The 21,538-nt window shown below is 37.9% G+C and overlaps 1 protein-coding gene across 2 annotated transcripts in view; it reads left to right on the top strand.

Annotated features, from left to right (window-relative positions):
- Window positions 1–21,538, top strand: part of CRIM1 (cysteine rich transmembrane BMP regulator 1) — a 194,356-nt gene that overhangs the window by 71,291 nt on the left and 101,527 nt on the right. Inside the window, exon 3 of one of the 2 annotated variants that reach the window (XM_054194090.1) lies at window positions 20,720–20,962. The exons of the other annotated variant lie outside the window; for it this stretch is intronic. Within the exon in view, the coding sequence (XP_054050065.1) occupies window positions 20,720–20,962 (243 nt within the window). The remainder of the gene's footprint in view (window positions 1–20,719; window positions 20,963–21,538) is intronic. 2 annotated transcript variants of the gene reach the window in all.

Here is a 21,538-nt window from a genome sequence, read left to right as displayed (position 1 = left end):
AAATGTTGACCACTTACCATTGGCTACCATGTAACTTTATTCCCTTTATTTTCAGATCATTACTACACTGCTGTGTTTTGTAATAATCAACTGCATCCACTATTGGAGAATCGGAATGCCTGGTGTTAGAGAGCAAACACAGAGCTGTGACCAGGGGCATGAATGCAAGTGTATTTGTTTTATTTCAGTGTTTGTTGCAACCAAGTCTTTTTTTTTTTTTCTTTTGAAGGCAGGCACTTTGTAGTCTAAGTGAAAATGATTTCTTAGGAAACAAGGAAGTTACATGTGTACAGTTAAAACGCAATGTAGGTATAAATGATACATACGTGTTTAGTTGTTCCGTCTGGTCATTTTGGTTTGATCTGTGTCCACACAGCATGTGTGGTAAACCTGTCACTCGGTGTAACCCAAAGTTTCTGATAGCTGAGCTGGGGGTTGTTGGTATAGGTGGGTGTGTTTAGATGGAAGAATGTAACCTGTTGTATCGAAATGTGGTATGTTGGGACATGCCTTCTGCTTGACCTGTATAAACAAGGCTGTAGTCTCTTCAAACTTGTCTGGACAAGAGCATGCATCTGAAGAGGGGCTGCACTGGCTGAGTGAGGACGGAGGAGATGGTAACTCTTAGGCTATGCCCTAACCCTCTTGGGGTTTTTGCTTGGAAGCAGAAGAGCTCCCAGGATAACCTAAGGTTATATTAAATATTTAGGGACAAATTTGTGTTGGACTTGGGGGGGGAAGAGCACAACTTCTCAGTTGTTCAATACAGGTACTCCCCCAGCACACCCCCCTTCACCCCATGCTCAAGGGCTAGGAACAGAAACGTTGAGGAGGGAAGGTTGCCGTAACTCATCCTGATGCTTCTGGCATTATCCCCCTATATCAAATCAAGTCAGTAAATTATTGAAGAACGTATGTTAACTCTACAAGGAAGCTTATTTGCACATTAGCGTCCATATGGCGCTCTCATAGCTACCAAATTAAGCTAAGTTAAGAGTTAATATTTAGATCGAGGGCAGAACAGGGCATCTGATCTGACTGTGTGGAGATCATATTGCATACTGAAACTGTGGAGGCTGGATGACAAAATGTTAGGCAGGATTGTTTCCTTCATAGGCCAAACAAGTTGAAGTTCCTAGCAAAAATAATAAATACTTCTCTATGAATAGAGCAGTAAACAAAGTGTAGTACTCTGAAAATTTCCTCCTTTATTCAGAATTTGTCTACTAAGGGTAAAGTTGAATTCAGGCCACAATTTAAGAGATGAGGAGGACAGAAATTCCCCACTGCAGTAGTAATTTGTGGAAAAAAAAAATATGGGTTTTTTTTCAGTGCATAAACCTGTGCTGCTGATGAATGTTTGAACAGCTTCAGGAGATGTAAGTGAGATGGACGGAGGATAAAAACTGAATCCAAAATGGAAAAAAAATATATATCTTTGAACTCCCCTTAACACATTTGTCAGTCATAAACACCTAGCTCCAAAAGAAAATAGTTAAAGTTCTTGGAGTTTCACTTTGGCTTGCTGAACTGCAGAAGCCAATGCAGAACCTACCTTAAATTGTTTTACTAATAAAGGGTCACGCTGGGAGCAGTATGTTACTGATTGTCGAAATTTCTGCTCTTGTAAAAACTGTAGCAGGGAAAAAGCTTCCCTGTCACAGGCAGGAGTCATGACTTGCCCTGACCAAGACTGCCAGGGCAGGAACTTGAACGTGAGTCAGCAGTGTGCCCTTGCGGTGAAGAAGGCCAACTGCATGCCAGGTTGTATCAGCAGGAGCGTGGCCAGCAGAGCCGGGGTGGGAGACACTCATACTTTCTCTTCAGCGCTCATGAAACCTTATCTGGAGTGATGTGCCCGGTTTAGGGATCCCTAATGCAAGAAGGATGCTTGAGTAGGAGGCTGGGGATCACAGTTTACAGGAAGAAGTAGTTTTGTTCAGCCTTAAGAAAAGGAAGCAGCCGAAGAGACTTTGAGGCAGCTGAAGACAGCGGTATACTTGTTACAGAGAAGATAGAGCTAGGTGCTTCTCCCAGTTGCGCAGTGGGAGGACGAGAACCATCAGACAGCTGCAACAAGGAACACTCCAGTTAGGTGCTGGGAGGTACTTTGTGAGGGTGGTCAAACAGAGGGACGGATTTCCCAGAGAGGTGGTGGAATTATCATCCTCAGGGTTGTCCAAACTCACCTGGACCTGAGCAGCTGACCTAGCAACAACCCTGCTCTGAGTAGGGCATGGGACCACGTAACCTCAAGATATCCCTTTGGACTGGAATTACTGTGTGGCTGGCAAACTTAGAAAGGGTAGATCCTCGCCAAAAGTGATATGGAGACTCAGACTTACCTTGAGAGTTCTGAAATGGCTTACCTTGGGGAAAATGCCTGGAAATTTTAATTACCGACACTTAGCATTCTATGAGTGTAGTTGTGGACTGCTTATTATCTGCTGGGTTTTGTTCTACAGGACCTGTTCTAAACATTGCTGCCCCTACCCCCACCCCACCCCAAATAGCTGGACAATCACTCAATAACTGCATAGGGCAAGAATGTTCGTGTTTTGCAGGGGAGGAACATTTTGTGCTGTATTTACAAAGCTGCATATGCAAGACGCTATATGTGGTATTATGCTCTTGTGGCCTTGAACACTTTATCATTATGATACACGTTCCTGTGTATCTGTTTCAAGAGAAGTCTGACATTCTCTCTCTTAATGTCAGTTGCAGAAATGTTTGGAAAGGAAGCCCTTGGTATTTCCCTCAGCTATCCAGCTGATGTCTTATCCAGTGGATGTCTTATAGAATAGGAAGCTCATAATGGAAATATAAAGAGCTCAGAGTATACACGGGAGAGCACAGGCTTCACATCAGTGTACTGGAGCCCAAGTATGTGGTTTGTCTGTTATATATTCCCACTTGTCGTTGTGGGTCAACATAGACAAGTAAAAGTTGCTAGTCTCATTACTGTGGTTTATGTTTGGAAATAAAGTAGTCCTTTCTCAAAGAGATTTGGTGACCCTTTAATACTGTTGTGTTGAACATCAAGTTCTTCAGTCAGCAGACTTGCCTTTTAGAATTACTGATGCCCCTGGTGAATGACCAAGGTTATTTCTGATGATGGAAAATATATTCCAATAATGAATATAATAGTAAGAGAGACTAGGGGTCACCCTCAGTTGTTTTTCACACTCTTGCAAAAGTCTTGTGAGACCTTTGCAGAAGTCTCACAAAGGGTCTTATGCTCTGTTTTTTTTTCTCTTTCTCTATACGATGTCAAGTTGGAACAGATAGTTTCTATGAGATATTAATACTTTACCTGCTTCTTACTCTGTGGTTGGTTTAGCTCTGCTGCCTGTATCTCCTATATCTGTATCTGCTTTCTTGTGATGCACTTGGGACAGCTTGAAAACTTAGTCCATAGAGCTCACCCTACTGGGACAGGGGTTGGCTCTTCTACCTGGCCTTTGAAACAGCTGCCTTCTGGAAAAAATTGGTTATGAGAGATTAACCAAAATGTGTTTTCTTCTATTCTTGCTTTGTTCCAGTCAGTGTAATACACTTCTAGCAAACTATGTTAACTGCACCGTGGGTATATAGACTAGGGTTTAAGGGTTAATTCAAAGAAGAAAAATAAATACATCATATTTTGGTTTTAGTCTGAATTTTGACTATCTAAAACTTGGTACAGAAGTTTCTTTGCAAAACACCAATTCGCAACTACTTGACAGTAACTAATTAGTGAATATTCATTTGGTGGTACTTGGTGCTATCTTTAGCTGATTCTAGTCAAGGAAGTAACTTGGATGCAAGTTTTCTATTGAAGAAAAACGTGCATTTTTTTACTGAATATTCAGATTTTCTAGCAGATGTATAGTGTTTTCAGATACATACTAAGCAGTCGGGCATTTTTAGGGTTGAGGGGGTGTTTTTGTAGCATCTAAGAGTCTTGACTGAAACAAGGATCGTGTGCTGTACAAAGATACCACATGCAGAACAAGTTCCCCTGCACTTGTAAAGCAATCGTGTTTATAAAATGAGTGATAGATTGGGAAGTGAAACAGGAGCAAAACAGCTTGTCTGAATTACTGAACTAGCAATAGAGACTCAATCCAGTTGAATGTGGTCTTCTGAATTTTCTCTCTGTTGGAGTATCCTTTCTATCAATTGGGTGTCTCTTGGTTTGGCTGCTTACTTATAGAAGCCTCTCTGTTCTTCTGGTATGTTTTTGTTCGCTTTTTTCTTCTCTTGTGATGCTTTCTTTTTATTATTTACTTGAGGGGGTTTTGTTTGTTGTTTTGTTGGGGGTTTTTTTTGTGGTTTGATGTTTTGTTTTTTTGTTCGTTTGGTTGTTTTTTTTAGTGAGTATTCTTGGTTACCACATTGTAATGTGTAGGACATAGAGCCATAGAATAGTTTGGTTTGGAAGGGACCTGTAAAAGTCATCTAGTCCAACTCCCTGCAATGACCAAGGAACGTCTTCAACTAATCAGGTTGCTCAGAGACCCATCTGCCTGACCTTGAATGTCTCCAGGGAAGGGGCATCCCCTAAGTCTCTGTGCAACCTGTTCCAGTGTTTCACCACCATCACTGTAAAAAAATTTCTTCCTTATATCTAGTCTAAATCTAACCTCTTTTAATTTAAAACTAGAGACAGTAAAACATGAGACAGTATAAATTCACACAAGTACTTTGAAGTCCTTGATTACAAAGTCAAGCATCTAAGGCAATTTATGCTAACTGAAAATTTGTTGTAAATCCTGCTAGACAAATAATTTATTTCCAAAGGGAATGTTTCCATATTTCTTTCTGCATTTACAGGTCATTTACACTTGTCCTACTGTTCATTTTTATGCGTGATCTGAGTTTTGCTTATTTTACAGCATAATAGAAATTGTGGCTAGAATATGACATCGACTCAGTTTAATTTTTTTTTTACTTTTCTCTGAAATAGTTGGTGCTTAAATGATATTTTAAAATACCTCGAGATCTACAACATGATTCAAGAAAATTATGTGAAATGGGAGAAGGTCGGTATGTTAAAGGTGATATTTAAAATCCTGCTTCACAGGACATTAGGTGGGTTAAGCATAAGGTTAGGATCAGTAACGCAAGTTAAGTATGTGAAAGATTTACTGAACTTATTAGCTTTGCTTCCTTTTAAGCAGTCACCTAAGGCATTAATGGGACACAGTGCATGGGGAGGGTGTGTGTATTTCAATTATTCTTTTTTTTATGTTGATGAGATTCTGAAGGCATGCTTCAAAGATGACAGAGTTGACATATTTGTGTTCTATTTTGTCATTATTGACATATCAATATTTATTAATCTTGTCTTTTCTGCATACTTATATTGCAGAGGTTTCTGATAAATCTTACTAAGTCTTAATCCAGGTTTCCATGAAAACAAGTATTTATTCTGTGTTGAGAAAATGAGTTCATTGCATAGACTGGAAGAAAGATTAGAGGAAAACTGGTTGTCAGCAGTAATACTAGGTGGTATGTTATGCAACTTAGTCTTTTTGTTGATGTCCTGGTTTGGGGTGGGCCAAAGCCAACTTTCTGTTCAGTGAGAGAGGCTCTTGCTTATGCTCGTTGCCATCGCAACCAGGGTCACTGACTGGGTTGTTTACCTTCTGGAAGGGTTACACCTGTGGACAGGTTAGGTGACCCAAACTGATCAATGGAGTGTCCCATCCCATCTGCCTGCTCAGTATAAAAGCTGAGGGATGGAAGGGATCGGGTTAGCTCCTCTGCACGGACTCTTTTCCCAAGGGCTCGTCATCTTCAGATCTTCTCCAGTGGGCTCTTCTTCAATGGACTGTTTCTTTGATGACTGACATCTGAGGAGGGCCCCATCAGCTCATCTGCCTTCTGATCCCGGTCAGTGTGTTCCAGTTCCCATTTGTCACTGAGTCCATTATGGAACTTTCCCAGTGCCTGCCAGTGACATCTTCCTAGGAACTTGATCCAGTTTTGCATATATTTATATATACTCTATCTATTTCATTATTTCCTTTTTTAAAATATTATTAATTTTTCATTAAAGTAGCTTAGTTTTTTTCTAAACTTACAAACTCTTTATCTCTCTTCGTCCTCTCCTTAGAGCAATAGGTGGGGGAGAGCATCTGTTGTCTTGTCATTGGCCAAACTGGCCTAAGCCCTGATGGTTGAAAAAAAAAAAAAAAAAAAAAAGTGTGCATTTTGAGTCATGTTAAGGAAAAGTGACCTTTAAAACTCAACTCATTAATACTGCCTTCATTAACAATTAACATCTCCAACTGCTTTAACTAAAGATCTGGTAGAGAAGCACTTTTTTCATTCTTTCTCATCTACTCATGTTGCTCTGGTGTATCAGAAAGTCTGTGAGGACTGCTGTTCACTCAGATATACCATGGAGGAGGTATCTTAAATGACACATGAGATACCTCATCATGTAGCAGTGCTAGATTTTATTCTATCTGGTGTCTCTTTCCAGCCAAAAGAGGAAGAACAATGAGAACACAGTGTTCAAAGGAGTATCACTCTGCTTTGGGATGCATAAGCATGAGTGTCTCTGGTAGCTTTTGTTTTCTTCTGTTCCCTTGTTGGATGTCAGGAGGCTTTCTCAGTTAGCACTTCTCAGGCTTTGCTGACTCCTGCAATACCAGTTCTCAGCTTGGCCTGTATGAAAGAATATGTTCTTAGCCTTTGGATTTCTTGAAGACATTGCATGACTTTATATGATTAGTGCAGTATCATGGTTGTAAGGATCATTGCATCTTTTGAGGTGTAATTTCCTAGTATTTGCTAGTAACCTGAAATACATTTTTTTTTTTCCTTTTCATTTTTCGTTAGTCTGGTCACAACAGCTATCAATTAAAATTCTGGTCTTCCTGCTTGTGTTGCCTCCCAGAGTGTGTTTATCAGGTAGGATTGCTATTATTGTAACGGGAGAGCCAGTCCCTTCCTCGGGGCGTTGGGTGGTTGTCGTTCAAAACTCTGCCTGTCGTCTTCCTACTTGTAGAGTTTGTCCTGGTTCTGTGAGGAGTCTTTCAACTCTTCAAGTACATCGTTGGTGGCTCACTTCCTGTTTTGGAGATGCTAACGTCTTTTTTTGTGGATTAGGTGCCATCTCACATATTTGACTGGTTTATTAATAAAATGGTATGCCTTGTCTCCTGTATAAGGTATACAGAGTATACTTATACTCTGTAAAACAACTTTTGTGGCAAACTTAGATGTATGATTAATGTATATTGATTGTGTCGCGTTCCTGAGCCCATGCCCTGTACAGAGTTTGATTTAAAAATCGCTTTGGGTGTGACCCAAGCCTGTGCAAGGAGTGCCATCATGGAAATCTTACTTAGAAATAACACTAATTTGCTTCACTTCACTTATGAAATGAAATCATACCTACAGTTTCCAGGCAGTAACTTCTGTCAGTATGCATAATGTTCCACAAAGGTATGTAACCTGCATTTTATAAATTGATTCTACATTGCAGGCTTAGTCAAACTGCCCTAAGAAATTATGCTAATTAAATACTTTTACAGCTGATTTTCTTAGTTTTTTCTTTTTCCGTTTGCATCATTGAAGTTGGTGTGCAAAATGCCACAATATGATTTTCTTTGGTGTTTAAGAGAAAAAAATATTTTTGTATTAAGGTAGATTGTTACACAAACCAAGTATGTTGCTATATATTATACTAATGAAGATGTATAGTAAGAATGACAAAAGGTTAGAAAAGATGTGAAGTAGATAGTTTTGGGGTTTGCTTTAAAGAAAGCATAAACAGTAAGTAGATAACTTAAGAGGAAAAGACAATAAAGAATCAAAATAAATCTCTGAGCCAGGGTAATTTGTGATACTCTTCTAGTTTGATAGTTGTGCTTAAAAAAACAACAAACAAAAAAACATTTGGGAAAAACTGATTATTATACTCGCAGTCATCTAGATCATTCCCCTTTAAGCTGTTATTGGAAAAGAGCTTTCTAGCTAGTTAATACTCAACTGTATGCTTCAAATGAGATCAGAAACTGAATCTAATTAAAGAACATTGCAGCCAACAATATTCTGAAATTGAGAGATTATTTTTATATATTTGGCATAGGATTGTTGGTCATTTTCCAGACTCGCTGTCTTTTGTTTGTAATAAAAGGTATTGGCATTCATCCAGCTTGAAATAGAGGGGTCCAAGTTTAATGACTACTGCAGTCAGCAAAATCCTTGTACTAGTGTTAACAGAAGCTCACTGCTATGCAAGCCCTGACTTTCTGCTTTTTGGTGGTTTTGACATTTAATTCCCTGTGTGGGATGTTGCTGCTTTCAGGCAAAAAATAAGGGATGCTGCAACAGGGTGGTGATATCTGATAGCATTTAACGTATGATGGATGTGAAGCTGTGTTTAATTGGTGTCATCTATTTTGAGTGTTTATGTATCTGAATAGCCCTGAGCAGGCACCTGTTTAGGAACTATGTGAGGAATAAACACTGTGGATGTCGCATGATTCTCATTTTATGTTAAGTAATCTGGTTTGTTACATTGGATTTTGTATGGCAGGGTTGCAGAAGACAGTGACTTGTTTGCCCTTCCCATACTGTGGTTCCTTGTGGTTTTTACTCTATTGGAGGGCCGGTTATGAATACACGTGTGCGTGTGACTTATGCTACCATTATTTTATTTTTTTTTCCCTAAATGTGTAGGTATTTCTCGCTTGGATACTGCTGTAGTTTGGAAGCGCAAAGAGTAAGATGACTCTCAAATTTCCAGTTGTCTGTTTATTTTTCTAGTCAGTTCTCAAAAACTTCTGTGCAAACAGTTGGACAGCTGTATTTTCAAGCTTAAACTGCTTAGATCTTAGACTAAAGTTAAAATGGCATATGCTTCTTTTTGTCTTTTGATGTTGTTTTTCCCAACAAATAATTTTTTCTTTTTGCATTGGTGTGATTGATAGTTATGGAAAAAACAGAAACCCATCCAAGGTAGCATTTAAAACAGGAATTTAACAAAACTAGTTGTGTGATGTTGAAGTGCTTTATTTATTTTATTTTTCCTAATGCATGTGCTCTTTGGATTCAAGAAGCCTATATCCATAAAATATTATATTTCAAATACTCAATATTTTTACATGGAATGTGAGAAATTGCCTCCAGTATAAGAACCAAAGAACAGAGTGCTTTAAATTCTTTAACAACCGAGTCTTCTGATATGCTGTTTATTTGTGCTTCTTGCATCTTAAGTGTCAGACGCAGCAGTTTGTAGAAAAGATGATGTTTTATGTGGAATATCCACCAACTCTGTATTCAGTGAAATGCTTTAACTAGAGCTTTAAGTGTCATTTCTCTACAAAAATAAATTTGGTAAAAACCCGTATCTACTTTTTCTGGAAGACTGAGCTATTTAGTAAATTCTTTCATGCTAACAAGTTTTCTTGTAATTGGAAATCTGGTAAAAATATTGTAGAATCTCTTCACTGCAAGGCACCAAGAATTTTTGCATAAGAATTCACTATGTCGGTGTAGATTTCACCTAAGATTGTAATGGCCCCTTCTGCTTTGCCATTATATTTCTTATTATAGATAAATCTCTTTTTCTGTTGTTCTAAGTAATGCATAGAAACTTTGTTGAGTAAGTTAATGCAGGTTTGGTAATTGATGAATTGCAAAATAATGCTTATAGTGGTTGGTATTAAAACTCATTCTAGGGAGGCAAATTTAACAGAAATACTCATGTTAGAAAATAAAGGAAGAAAGTAAGAATTCAGGAAGATGTCTGGCAATATGGAAGATCTTATATAATAGAAATGCATTTAAATTCTAAATCTAGAGGGTTTATTTAGAAGAACTTAGGAAGAAGCCAGCCCAGAGAAGTCAAGAGAGATGAGCTATAGTAGTTGGAGAAATTAAAATGTCTTGAAACACTTAGGCATTGGCCTTCACCATTGGAAGTAGTCAGCTTCTGTTTGCCTAAAAGAAGGAAACTATGCTGCTCTTTGTACTTTGGTAACTACGGTAGCTTAGGATAGTATAGAGAAGAAAAAAATGAAATGCTGAACAGAGTTGATTTTTCTGATATAACGCATCATGAGTGTTTTTGTGGAAGAATTTAAGAAATATGTGGTTAAGCTGCTAACAAATTTACAGAGGTCCTTTGAACATAATAGCTATGAAAACCAGTTTGCATAATGGCGTTTACTTGCCAGAAGTATCTTACGGCATTTAAGTCCTCGTTTTATTGTGCGTGGGTTTGGCTTCTGGGGTTTTTTGGGGTTTTTTGTTTTGTGTGTGGTTTTTTTGTTGCTTTTTTTTTTTACCATTAGCAGGGATCAGAGAACTTGAAGAAAGCACATATCTTAGATTTATTTTTATTAACTTAACAAAACACTAAAGGACAGACAGGAGTTGATTCAATTTCACTAATAACAAAAAGTTGTCTTCCTTTTGAATATCAACCCTCTCACTACTAAGTTAATTTTCACACCTCAGTTGCTTTTTTTAATCTAGCTCTAGAAAATTAATTGCTGTTCTTGCTGTTCTGAGTTTTATCTCAGTTGCTGACTTAAATATGTGGATTCTCATTTCTTTGTAGAATCATGTATTTATTTTGGCTGTAGTTTGCATTTATTGCAAATGCAAGTGTTTTCTGGGTCCTTGTTATGCTTATGTTTTCTGACTTTGATTAGGAAGCAGACAGTGATTTGAGACTACTACTTTGGGTGTGATTGTGTGGTGTAACACGTTGTTCAGTACTCCTTACATACAGAGCTGCCTCCAGAGATGTTTGTCCTTGAGGGGTATAAGCTGTGTGCTCAAATTCAAATCACTTTCTCCCTCTCAGATCAAGGTGTGTGCTGCAGTACTTCTCTTTCAGTGAATACTTCTGATTATTTCCCCAGATGTCAGCTAGCTTATATTTTTCTTAAGCTGCATTAAGCAGAATTGTTCCAAATATTTGTGCTTTGTCATCATTTTGGTACAGGTTCAGCATTACATTTGGTTTGCAGCTGCTTATATCATTGCAATAAGGAATACTTTCGGCTTTAGGTGAATTTACTACTGGTGTACACTTTTGTAAGTCATTCAAGTGTATTCAGTTTATACTGGTTATGAATTTAGTATCTTCGGGTTTGGTTTGCTTCCAAAATGTTTTGGCATTTTCTGAAGTCTTGGCTCTGGAGTTCAGACCACCTCATTACTGTTTACATACTCTTTCTTTCTTTGGAGATTTCACTTGATTTGCCAATATAAAGATTGACCAATAGTAGGAGTAGTATCATTCATCCAGAATAATAGGCTCTCTTATATAAATCACAATGTCCAATGTTATTCCAGTCATGAGAGTATTGAAAACACTTTTTTTTTTTTTACAATGGAGGCAACCCATCTGTAAATCTGACTACAGGTAGCTGTCTGCTCATTTCTCCATCTAACTTCAGAAGGATTTTCAATACTGAAGTTTAAAGGTGCTTTATTGCAACTGAAAGCACAGTTACCAGGAGGGGAAGTGGATCCTGTGCTGGGATATGGCACAGCTCCCCGCTCCGCTGGGCAGTGGGCTGGGCTCCCATCCTTCTCTGCACATACAGTTCTGTCAGAAAGCTAATGGTATCCATTATAGATTTGGATTAACTTGTTGGTGTCAAGCTGTTAGTTTATATTAAAAAAAGTTAATATGTATCTGCTGAAATCAGACTTTATATGAAATGGAGGAGAAGGAAAACTACCTTTGAGTTTCCCAGACGGGACCATTTCTAAGCCTAACAGGGAAATGCTTTGAGCTGGGAGGTCTGAACCCAAATGCAACTACTGCCACAAGCAACACGGTTTTATAGAACTTGTGTTTGCATTTAGATGCAGGGTGTCTGATAAATCCTCACTGATTCTGTTGAAACCTCTTCTTTGGTAGACCACAGCTTTGGTTAAGGCTTGATTGCAATTGTGGTGTGTGTTTGGTTTTTGAATTATCATCTTTCTTTTTAGTATTTTCAGTACAGGAAAAGAAGAAAGTTCAGGAAGTGAAATTATAATGTCCTAATAGTTTTGTCATCCAAATGGGATTATTCTTTCTTGGCTGTAGTTGTCTTGAGTGGCATAACCCTTGTTCCTGGTTATTTGGTCCTTGAAATGAAAAATCTTTGGCAAATCAGTAGCGAATATCATATTGCAAAGATGTATATCGACAAGTGCATATTTAGTAAAACTTGTCTCTATGACTGTCTTTTTGTGTGCGAGTCTTTTAACCCAGGTTAGTTGCAGGCTGTTGCTGTTACATTACAAGAAGATTAGGCTATAATATGGGTGAGACAGATTGCTCCACTGTGGTGTACATAAAATCCAGAGTGTCAGAATGCTGGAAAGCGAAGCAAAAGTCATTTAAAAAACAGGATGGATTTTAAATAAAGTTCAGTTTTAGGTAAAAGGTCAGGCTTTAGTTCCTTTTTTTTTGTAGCAGTTCATCCGTATGTAGTACTGTCCATATTGTATGCGTAAGGTAATCTCATTTTTTAATCTACTATAACTGTCCTTTTGATTCTTGAAAATCCTTTTGGGTATTTTGCATTCCGATATCGATCCCTGTCTGTCTGACTGCTTCAGCTAGATAATCATTTTTCTTGTTTATCCCTAATCCTTTTAATATTTCCTTCCTGCCACTGTATAACAGTAGAGTATCCCTATTGTTTGGAACATATTTCAATGACGGCTGTAAGACTGTACAGTAAAAGTGGCTGTATTTTAGCCTAGATTTCACGAAACTGGTTTACAGTGAAACAAAAATGCAAAGCTGAACAACACGTGTCTTCAAAGCTTGTATGCTGACCTTAGTGCATCACTTTGCTTAGTCGTACAAAAAATGTTCATCTTTATAAACCATATTCTATTTTGAATTGCTTTGAAATATGAAGCTAGCTATTTCAAAATGCTTCTTGTTCTGTATTCTTCTTAGGGACCTAACAGAAAAAATAGATTTATTCTCTCTCTGTGTATATACATTATGTATGTTTGTACATGTACATATTAAAAAGTTATTTTTACAGGAGCAGCTGTATAACAGTTTAAGTATCTCAGCAGAGGCGCTCAGACCCAAGTCTCTGATAGTTCTCTTCAGTCTTCTCCTTGGATAAAAACATTCTGTCCTCATTTCTGTGGTGACTGAGTAAAAGCATCTCTGGTCACATGAAGTTTTGACAAAATGATAAAAATCCCTCCCTGAAAAGGTTTCCAGAAAAGCACAGATCTGTTTTGTTTCACCTGAAGAATGAGGAGAAGAACCTCCCACCCCTGTTGGGGCTTTTCTTCTCCATTTCCCCCACACCAGGTTGTACCTTAAGATCCTTCTGCTGCGCTAACCAGTGCTTTAATTCTTCTGCTTTTCTCATTAACTAAACTTGGCATGTGCTTTCCCTGCATGTCGAAGCAGAGCATGCAAACATAATGAAGGAAAAGAATTTGATACAGAGGTGAAAGCAAAGTTTTTAATTCTTCTTCGGGAACCATTTTTATCTCCGTATGACTTTGGTACTGTCCAAACAACTGCTCTACTTTAACAAAATAAACAAAACAACCCTGGGATCTAGACTTCCTATATTCAGTGACTGTCTTAATAAAAACACCTCTAACTGTTGGCCAGTTTGAGTGAGTATTGTATAAACCTTTCAGGAAGGTAAAGTTATTTTCTCTCAGAGAAAGCACTGGTTGTAACAGAAAGACTTCAGTACCTTGCCACTATGTCTCTGCTCCCTGTAATACCTTTGTAAGGTCATGGGAAATGTGATTTTAAAAATATCTAGTAGCTTTTGATACGGAGAAACTTTGTGAAGGTTCTATCTTTATGGCTGTTGCTTTATGACAGATTCTTTCTAATGTTAACGGCAAAGAAAAAAACCAAATCCACATCTTGATTTCTTCTTTATATTCTATTCTTTGAAGGTTGCTCTCCTCCCCCTCATGCACTTTATAATAAATACACTGCAGTTGCAGTGAAAGGTCAGTTTGAATGTTGTTATTATGCTTTGACTTCTGAGATGCGACAACTTTCATGTGTGCTTCTGAGGTGAAAATTCGATGAAAAGGAGAAATACTTTTGAGACATCCTGACTTTTTAAATGAATGGTCCCTGATTTAATATTAAAGCAGACAGTACATTGTAACTTAGTTATTATTTAGTTACACCTTGTAACTTAGGTGATTCAGTTTTTCTTGGTAATTGTTGGGTGTCCTATGTCATGAGCTTAGCAACAGCACGTTCTTTTTGCAGGCTAATTGTGGAGAGCAGGTAAGCCTGAACTTTCAGTACCAGTACTAATTTATACTGGGAAATCGCACTGTCATTGGTAAACTGAATAATGTTATATTAAATGGTCTGTAAGGCTGCCTTTTATAGCAGATATGAAGTTTGTTTCCAAGGATAGGAGTCTTATTTTGGATTCATCAAAATGCCATTTTTCCTGTTTGGATTGTGTTCAATTTATTAAAAATACTATCTTTCCATATAGTTTTCTGAATTTCTTGAGAAGATTTGCTCTCTCAGAATAGATAGTTTGTAAAAGCTTGATTGATTCAGACTCTTCCTTCATCTCTGTAGAGATTCTTTCTTGATTCAGGGTGGTGAGATGTCAGAGATAGCAGAATGCTTCCAGCTTCGGTGGTGTTTGATGAAAAGCTATAAAGAGAATGTGTCCCACAGATAAACCTCATCAGCAAACCAGCTGATAGTTTCTGTTCTTAGTGTGATCATTTGAAATGCTGCTGTTCTTTGAACGTAAAGGCAACATTTGCAGCCAACTGAGTTTTTCAGAGTGGGTTGTAGGTTATCTGTTGAGACTTAATTTATGAGAAGTTTGGATGCATCCTTGATGAGTAGTTGTTCTCCTTGTTAATGGTTCCTTTTTTTTTTTTAAGGAGAGACTGAAATATGCTTTTCCCATTAACTGTCCGATTATGTGAAAATCAAACAGCAAAAACATATACAAAACCTCACTTCATAAATTAATTAGTGAGTTGTATAAGCTATTTCTTGGCATGCTAAAATCACCAACTTATTAAATGAGACCTATCAGCTGCTTCAAGGGTAGAGGTAAAACAATGTTTTATTAAAATACAATTAGTGTGATAAGTGTCCTGAGTACAAATCTTAATTACAAAACCAGACATCTGCTTTAACAAATAGTTTTACTGTCTTTCTACATGCAGTTAGGGTTGTATGAAATTGTTCTTGTGACGGAATCTACGTTATGGATTAGGAGAATGTGACACACGCATATCTTCTTGTCATGTAATCTATGTGATAAGATGGTTCTTTATCCAGGAATGAAGTATCTTATATATTTGCTGTGCTAATTTATTTCATAGTAAGTCACACACATAGTTATCCCTTTCCTTGAAAATCTGTTGGGTTTTTTTTTAGGTTCAATACACTGCTTTGAAAAATGAAGTTCTGTTTCTAGGCACACGTAGTAATTGCTTATATTCTACTTCTTGCAAAATTACAATAATAAAGTGGAGTCCTGATACCTTGTTTGACTTTGAAAATGTTGGTTAGGAAGATCCTGATTTGTGTAACAGACAGTAGCTTAAAACAGCTCTGGGAGATGGGTCAGTGCTTCATAGTGTATGTGTGTATTTGACAGAGAAGCAGTAGGATATTATTGTGAGTCTGCCTTGGTCTGTTGAGAAATAGTCCTCCATTTGGTGTATAAAAGGGTTAAAATAGCAAAAATACCACTGGTGAGTGATTTTACAGTTTTCTGTGGAATGCAGCTTGCCATTGCCCTACCTTTCTGTCTTTTGAGGTAGTCTGTTGTATTTTTAAACATTCTGCTCTGACATGCTTTCTTATGTGTCCCTTTTGTAAGGGCTGAAAGTGTTTATTAATAAAGGAAAAAAGAGCTAATAAATGATTTCTCTTGTTTGATGAAATCTTAAATAGCTTTATGTAATGGAATTAAATCAAGAATCCTGCTAAAGCAGTGGCATTTATGGCTGTATTAATGTTTGTAATTTATTTTGAGAACAAATTCAATTTTGATGCTTTCTTCAGTCAACTAATGAAAAGGTAAACAAGCTTAGTACCATGAATTGTAGAAATATGTTTCATGTACTAACTTTTATCCCTGTAAATAGAGAAGATGGGTGTGCTTGCCATTTGCTGAGATAACAAAAAGAAAAACCTTGGAACTTTTCTTAATTGTTGCTTAAAAGTAATGTCTTGTATTCAGGCTTGGTATGAAAATGAGGAGCCCTCATCGGCTTTTACTGACCTGCAGTAAAACAGAACTCCCGCCTTTTTACCTTGCAGTGAGGGCTGGGCTCAGGACCCAGTTACGCCAGCGTGATGCTAGCTGGTTAGTTTTAACTAAAATGTAGCAATGCTACACTGACAGCTGCTGGATTTTCATGTTTTAGGTTAAGATCGTTTTCAGAAATCACGGAATCACGTAATCTTCAGAGTTGGAGGGGACCTCTAGAGATCATCTAGTCCAACTCCCCTGCTAGAGCAGGGTTGCCTAAACCACATCCCTCAGGGCTGCATCCAGGCGGGTCTTGAAAATCTCCAGAGAAGGGGACTCCACAACCTCCCTGGGCAGCCTGTTCCAGTGCTCTGTCACCCTCACTGTAAAGAAGTTTTTCCGTGTATTTGAACGGAACTTCCTGTGTTCCAGCTTGTGCCCATTGCCCCTTGTCCTGTCGCTGGGAACCATTGAAAAGAGCCTGGCTCCGTCCTCCTTAAACCCACCCTTTAGATACTTGTAAACATTAATCAGGTCCCCCCTCAACCTTCTCTTCTCCAGGCTAAAGAGTCCCAGCTCTTTCAGCCTTTCCTCATAAGGGAGGTGCTCCAGTCCCATAATCATCTTGGTTGCCCTACGCTGGACTCGCTCCAGTAGTTCCCTGTCCCTCTTGAACTGGGGAGCCCAAAACTGGACACAGTACTCCAGTTGTGGCCTCACCAGTGCAGAGTAGAGGGGGAGAATGACCTCCCTCGACCTACTGGCCACAGTCTTCCCTATGCAGCCCAGGATGCCATTGGCCTTCTTGGCGACAAGGGCACACTGCTGGCTCATGGATAATTTGCTGTCTACCAGGACCCCCAGGTCCTTCTCCTCAGAGCTGCTTCCCAGCATGTCCGCCCCTAACCTATACTGGTGTTTGGCATTCTTCCTTCCCAGGTGCAGGACCCTACACTTGCTTTTGTTGAAACAAAACTTTGTAGGAACTCTACAAGAAAACACTTTAAATACTACTACTCACATACCATTTCAGCCACTTGCTCCTTTCCACAAAAGGAAAAACCGCATCTCAAGCAAGACCCAAATCACGATGATGTCTGCGGAACAGTTCTTTACCTGCCCTTGACTCTGCTGTGGGCTGATGTTAGTGAAGCGAAAGGACAGGTGTCTGTTGGCTGATCCAGCTTGGGTTAATATGTTTGACTTTCCTGTTGCTCATTTGCATTTGTATGCTAGGAGGAGAATGTTTTACCGTGTATATAGTTTAAGATTAGAATTTGGAAGCACAATATTTACACAAGTAATAGTAGGGAAGGGGTTTTGTTTGTTTATTTTTCAGGACTATGAAGTACAAAAGTGATAGTTACACTGGATTAAAAGGGAAAACTTAAGCTTGATTTCTAAATATCTGCTGGTGTTATGTAACCTGGTGTTAAAACACAAAGGTGTCTTTGCAGGGTGGTGGCTGTTTGCATTTGAACCATTTCCTCTGAAAGTGACACTGGTTTTATTTAATATTAGAGTCCTATTGTGTTCTGTTTCAGTTCACTACGTTGAGCACAATATTCTAATGTGGAAAGGACTATCAAAGATAGTATCTGTGAAACACTGAGTGAGCATTTCGTACAAAAATGCTTGTTACAGTTCTCTATTTAAAATTTCTTCTGTTCTTGTGATGCTTCTTACATGTTGATAGTGACAAATCCTTGTTTTCTTATTTTCGCTAGGTGATCTTACCAACTCCAACAGTAGGCTTTGCATTGGTCTTGAAAATAAGTATCTTTAGAGTCCTGAATAGTCTGAATCCCAACAGTTTGACATGCATTTCTGACAATACTGAAAGTATTGAAAGTATCCTGACAATTTCTGAAAATTGGTTTAAATTGGTCAAATACAAACGGTCCTTAAGGAAACACTTATCTATATCGACATATGTATGTCAGTAAATGCATTCAAGTAAAAACAGTAGGTAAACTTTTTAGAATACATATAACACCAAGTCTTTTCACAAGAGAGACTGCATGAGGATGAGATTGTCTGTTAGTCATGGGAATCAGAAAATCACTGGATACATAAGGCTCAGGCAGATCAAGTAGTGAAAAGTGTGAATTTAAGGGTCTGTCATGAGCAAGAACTTCAAGGGTTGCTCCTGCACTATTCTTCCATCACTTCTCTGTGCACAACAGAACAACATGCAGTGGAAAAGAAAAAGATTTTTTAAAAGCTAAAATATGGAGCCTTTTATTATATCCATAAACTAAAGAAGATCGATAAAATACTGAAAGTAGTAAGTTATCTATTATTTACACAACTTTCTGCAGTAAACCTCTGTAACCAGTAATTTTCAGTCTGAACAATGTGTTTAATAAAGCAGATAAGAACCTGAGCGTAAGGGTAGGTTTAAAAAAAAAGTCTTATGAATGTTATTTAAAATTCTAGGCAAAGTACATATCTAGCCTAGGCTATTTTGAAGATAGATGGAAATAGTGGGGTTTTTAACTGCAAGAAGAGAGTTATGATGCTATCTAGTATCACATTTAAGTTAGTAATCTCTGCTTGTAAGAAAAACTATAAAGTACTGGTACGTGAAGGCAATAATATGTAATGATTCTTTTGATTCTGTTTTGCTGTATTTGCCAACTAAAATTGAGGCAAACCTTTATATTCATTATTTCCTTTTGCAATTACTAATGCTAAGACCTAGATTAATATTTTTCTAAGCACTTATAAGTCTAGGCATTATATCCCTCTAAGCTTAAATGAAACTAAAGCACAGTTAGCAAATCAACCACATAGACAAGCAATACTGCTTTGACTCTTCAATATGATCTAGAATTCCAAAGAATATACTAAAATTAAGTGTAAAAGTGACCTTCTGGGGAAAAAAAAAAAGATTGCTGTTATTGACATTCAGTGTATGTTTCAAAGCAGAATTACACATTTGCTGTGTTGCTTTTAGTTTTAAAAAAACAAAAACAAACCCACAACACAATATCCAGTAAGTAACTGTAGTAACTCCAAAACCAGTGAGTTATTAAAATCTTGGAGAAGATATTCTTGACTTTTTATCAGAGCTGCTCATATTTGATATGTCTTATTCAATCATTGAGATTATCACTAGAGATTAATTTTTAAAACATCAGATTAATAAAGTTAGTGTTGTTTTTACTTGTTTCTACTATTCTGCATCTAGCTTTAATAATAACAAGCAAAGTAGTCGAATAATTTTGTGGGGGTAATAGCGATATTTGTAGTAGAACAGTCTAGTTTACAAACTTGCGAATAACCAAGGAGTGGTACAAACAGTTTATAAGTTCAGGTCTTGGTTTCCTATTGTTGTGGGGTTTTTTTCTGGTTGGGCCTGGGAAGGCTCCCTGCGTTGCCTCCAAACACTTAATTCACCATGTCCTATGGACCTAAAGATACTGCCTTTGAGTGTCTGGAATCCACTTGTTTTTTAACAGTGCTCGGGTATATGGAGCAAAGTGAGACCCTCTTGGATACAAGCAAGTTTCTCACACTATAGAGTAAATCAGTCATGGGAGTGATTCGATTTTTCCCAGTGTGGCTTAGTCATTGGAGGGCATGACACAACATTTTTGACAGAGTTAAGATTCATATTTTTGAGAATGGGGAATCTTGAGTTCTTTTCCAAGTTTTGGAAGGGTGTTACCTAGTTGTCCAAGCACCTTCTTCTGTGTCTTCATTCTCTGTTTTATCTCAGTGTTTGTCCAGCTTGTCACTGTTCCTACCAACTTGTGGACCTTGGTCCTCAATATTCCTTTTCTTATTGCTGTATGCCTGGAGCCCGTGCCTCAAACCTGTAGTGCCTGTAGCCAGTGCTAGTCAAACCTCTTCTTTTTTACTATTCAAGCCATTGAAGTATGTGGGAACACCGCTTTTAACATGAGCATTGGGAGTGTGTACAGGAAAAATCCTCTTGCTAATGTATGGACATGAGCATTGGGAGTGTGTACAGGAAAAATCCTCTTTTGCTAATGTATGGACTCTCCCAACATGTTAGTTGCTGAAGTTTTAACCAGCTTTTTGAACTGGTGAAATCTCAATTTGGGTCAACCAAGTTTAATAACTGAATTAAAATCAGTTGCTCATAATGGAAAGTCTTAGGAAACTGAAGGTGTAGGTGTGAACATCAGGGCTGTGCATGATATGACAAGTTGTTCCTTAATGTCATGGCGAAATGTGTAGCTTCACAGCTGTGTTTTGAGGCTGTGTGACTTCAGCAGTCACGCACACTGCTCAGATTAGAATTTTGGAAAAATATTTCATAACACACCTGCCATCTTGCAAATAACAAGACTTTTTTAAGCATGTTCCATAATCAGTTCAGATTTGCGAAACAAATCGGTTCAGCAGCAGCAGTTTCCTTTTCTTTTTATTGTTCTGGGGGGAGGCAGAAGAAAGGGAGATTTATTTGAGTTTATCTTTACAGCTTCCGTACAGTGTTTTGCTGACATTTATGGCATGCTGATTTTTTTTTTTCCCCTCCCTTTCAGAAGAGAAACCTGATTGCTCCAAGGCCCGCTGTGAGGTCCAGTTTTCTCCTCGCTGTCCAGAAGATTCCATCTTAATTGAAGGCTATGCTCCTCCCGGTGAATGCTGTCCACTCCCAAGCCGTTGTGTGTGTAATCCTGCAGGCTGCTTGAGGAAGGTTTGCCAACCTGGCTATTTGAATATATTGGTTTCTAAGGCATCAGGAAAGCCAGGGGAATGCTGTGATCTCTATGAATGTAAACCAGGTAAAAGTGGACATAATTTTTTTTCCTTTTTTCAATTTTCTCTAACTGTCTGACAAGCACAATAACCTATGTAACTGCACCCAATAAAGCCTATACAGCCTTCAAATTCTTCTGATTCTTCTTCAAAATTAAAATGATTATATATGGGCAATACCTATTGAAAAAAATAATAAGAAATACTATGCTAAATTTTACTTTCTTTTGTCCTTCAGACATTAATTTAAACTGAGCAACAAGAGAAAAGTAGCCTAGTGAGAATATTGCATTTCTGTGGATGCTACTAGTTAAAGTGACATACTTTATATACTGCTTAGATTATACAAAGGTTTTTCATAATAGGAATATATTGTGCATCGACAGGGAACTAATGTTTTTGTTTTAAGATTTCTCTAGATTACAAAGTGATGACCCTTAAAAACTGGAGAGCAAAAGGCTTGTAGAGGAGCATAGTGAAAGACTTTACAACTCTTTCAGTATTTACCCATTTTCCATTTCATGAAAACACCAATCACCCTTTCTTATGATTTATTATTCTCAGTGGAGTAGAAGATGTAATTCACTCTTTGATCCAGGCTT

This window comes from Rissa tridactyla, chromosome 3 (assembly GCF_028500815.1).
Source record: "Rissa tridactyla isolate bRisTri1 chromosome 3, bRisTri1.patW.cur.20221130, whole genome shotgun sequence".
NCBI classification, from domain to species: domain Eukaryota; kingdom Metazoa; phylum Chordata; class Aves; order Charadriiformes; family Laridae; genus Rissa; species Rissa tridactyla.
Note: the sequence above shows the minus strand (reverse complement) of the source record. Positions and strands in the feature narration are given on the sequence as shown.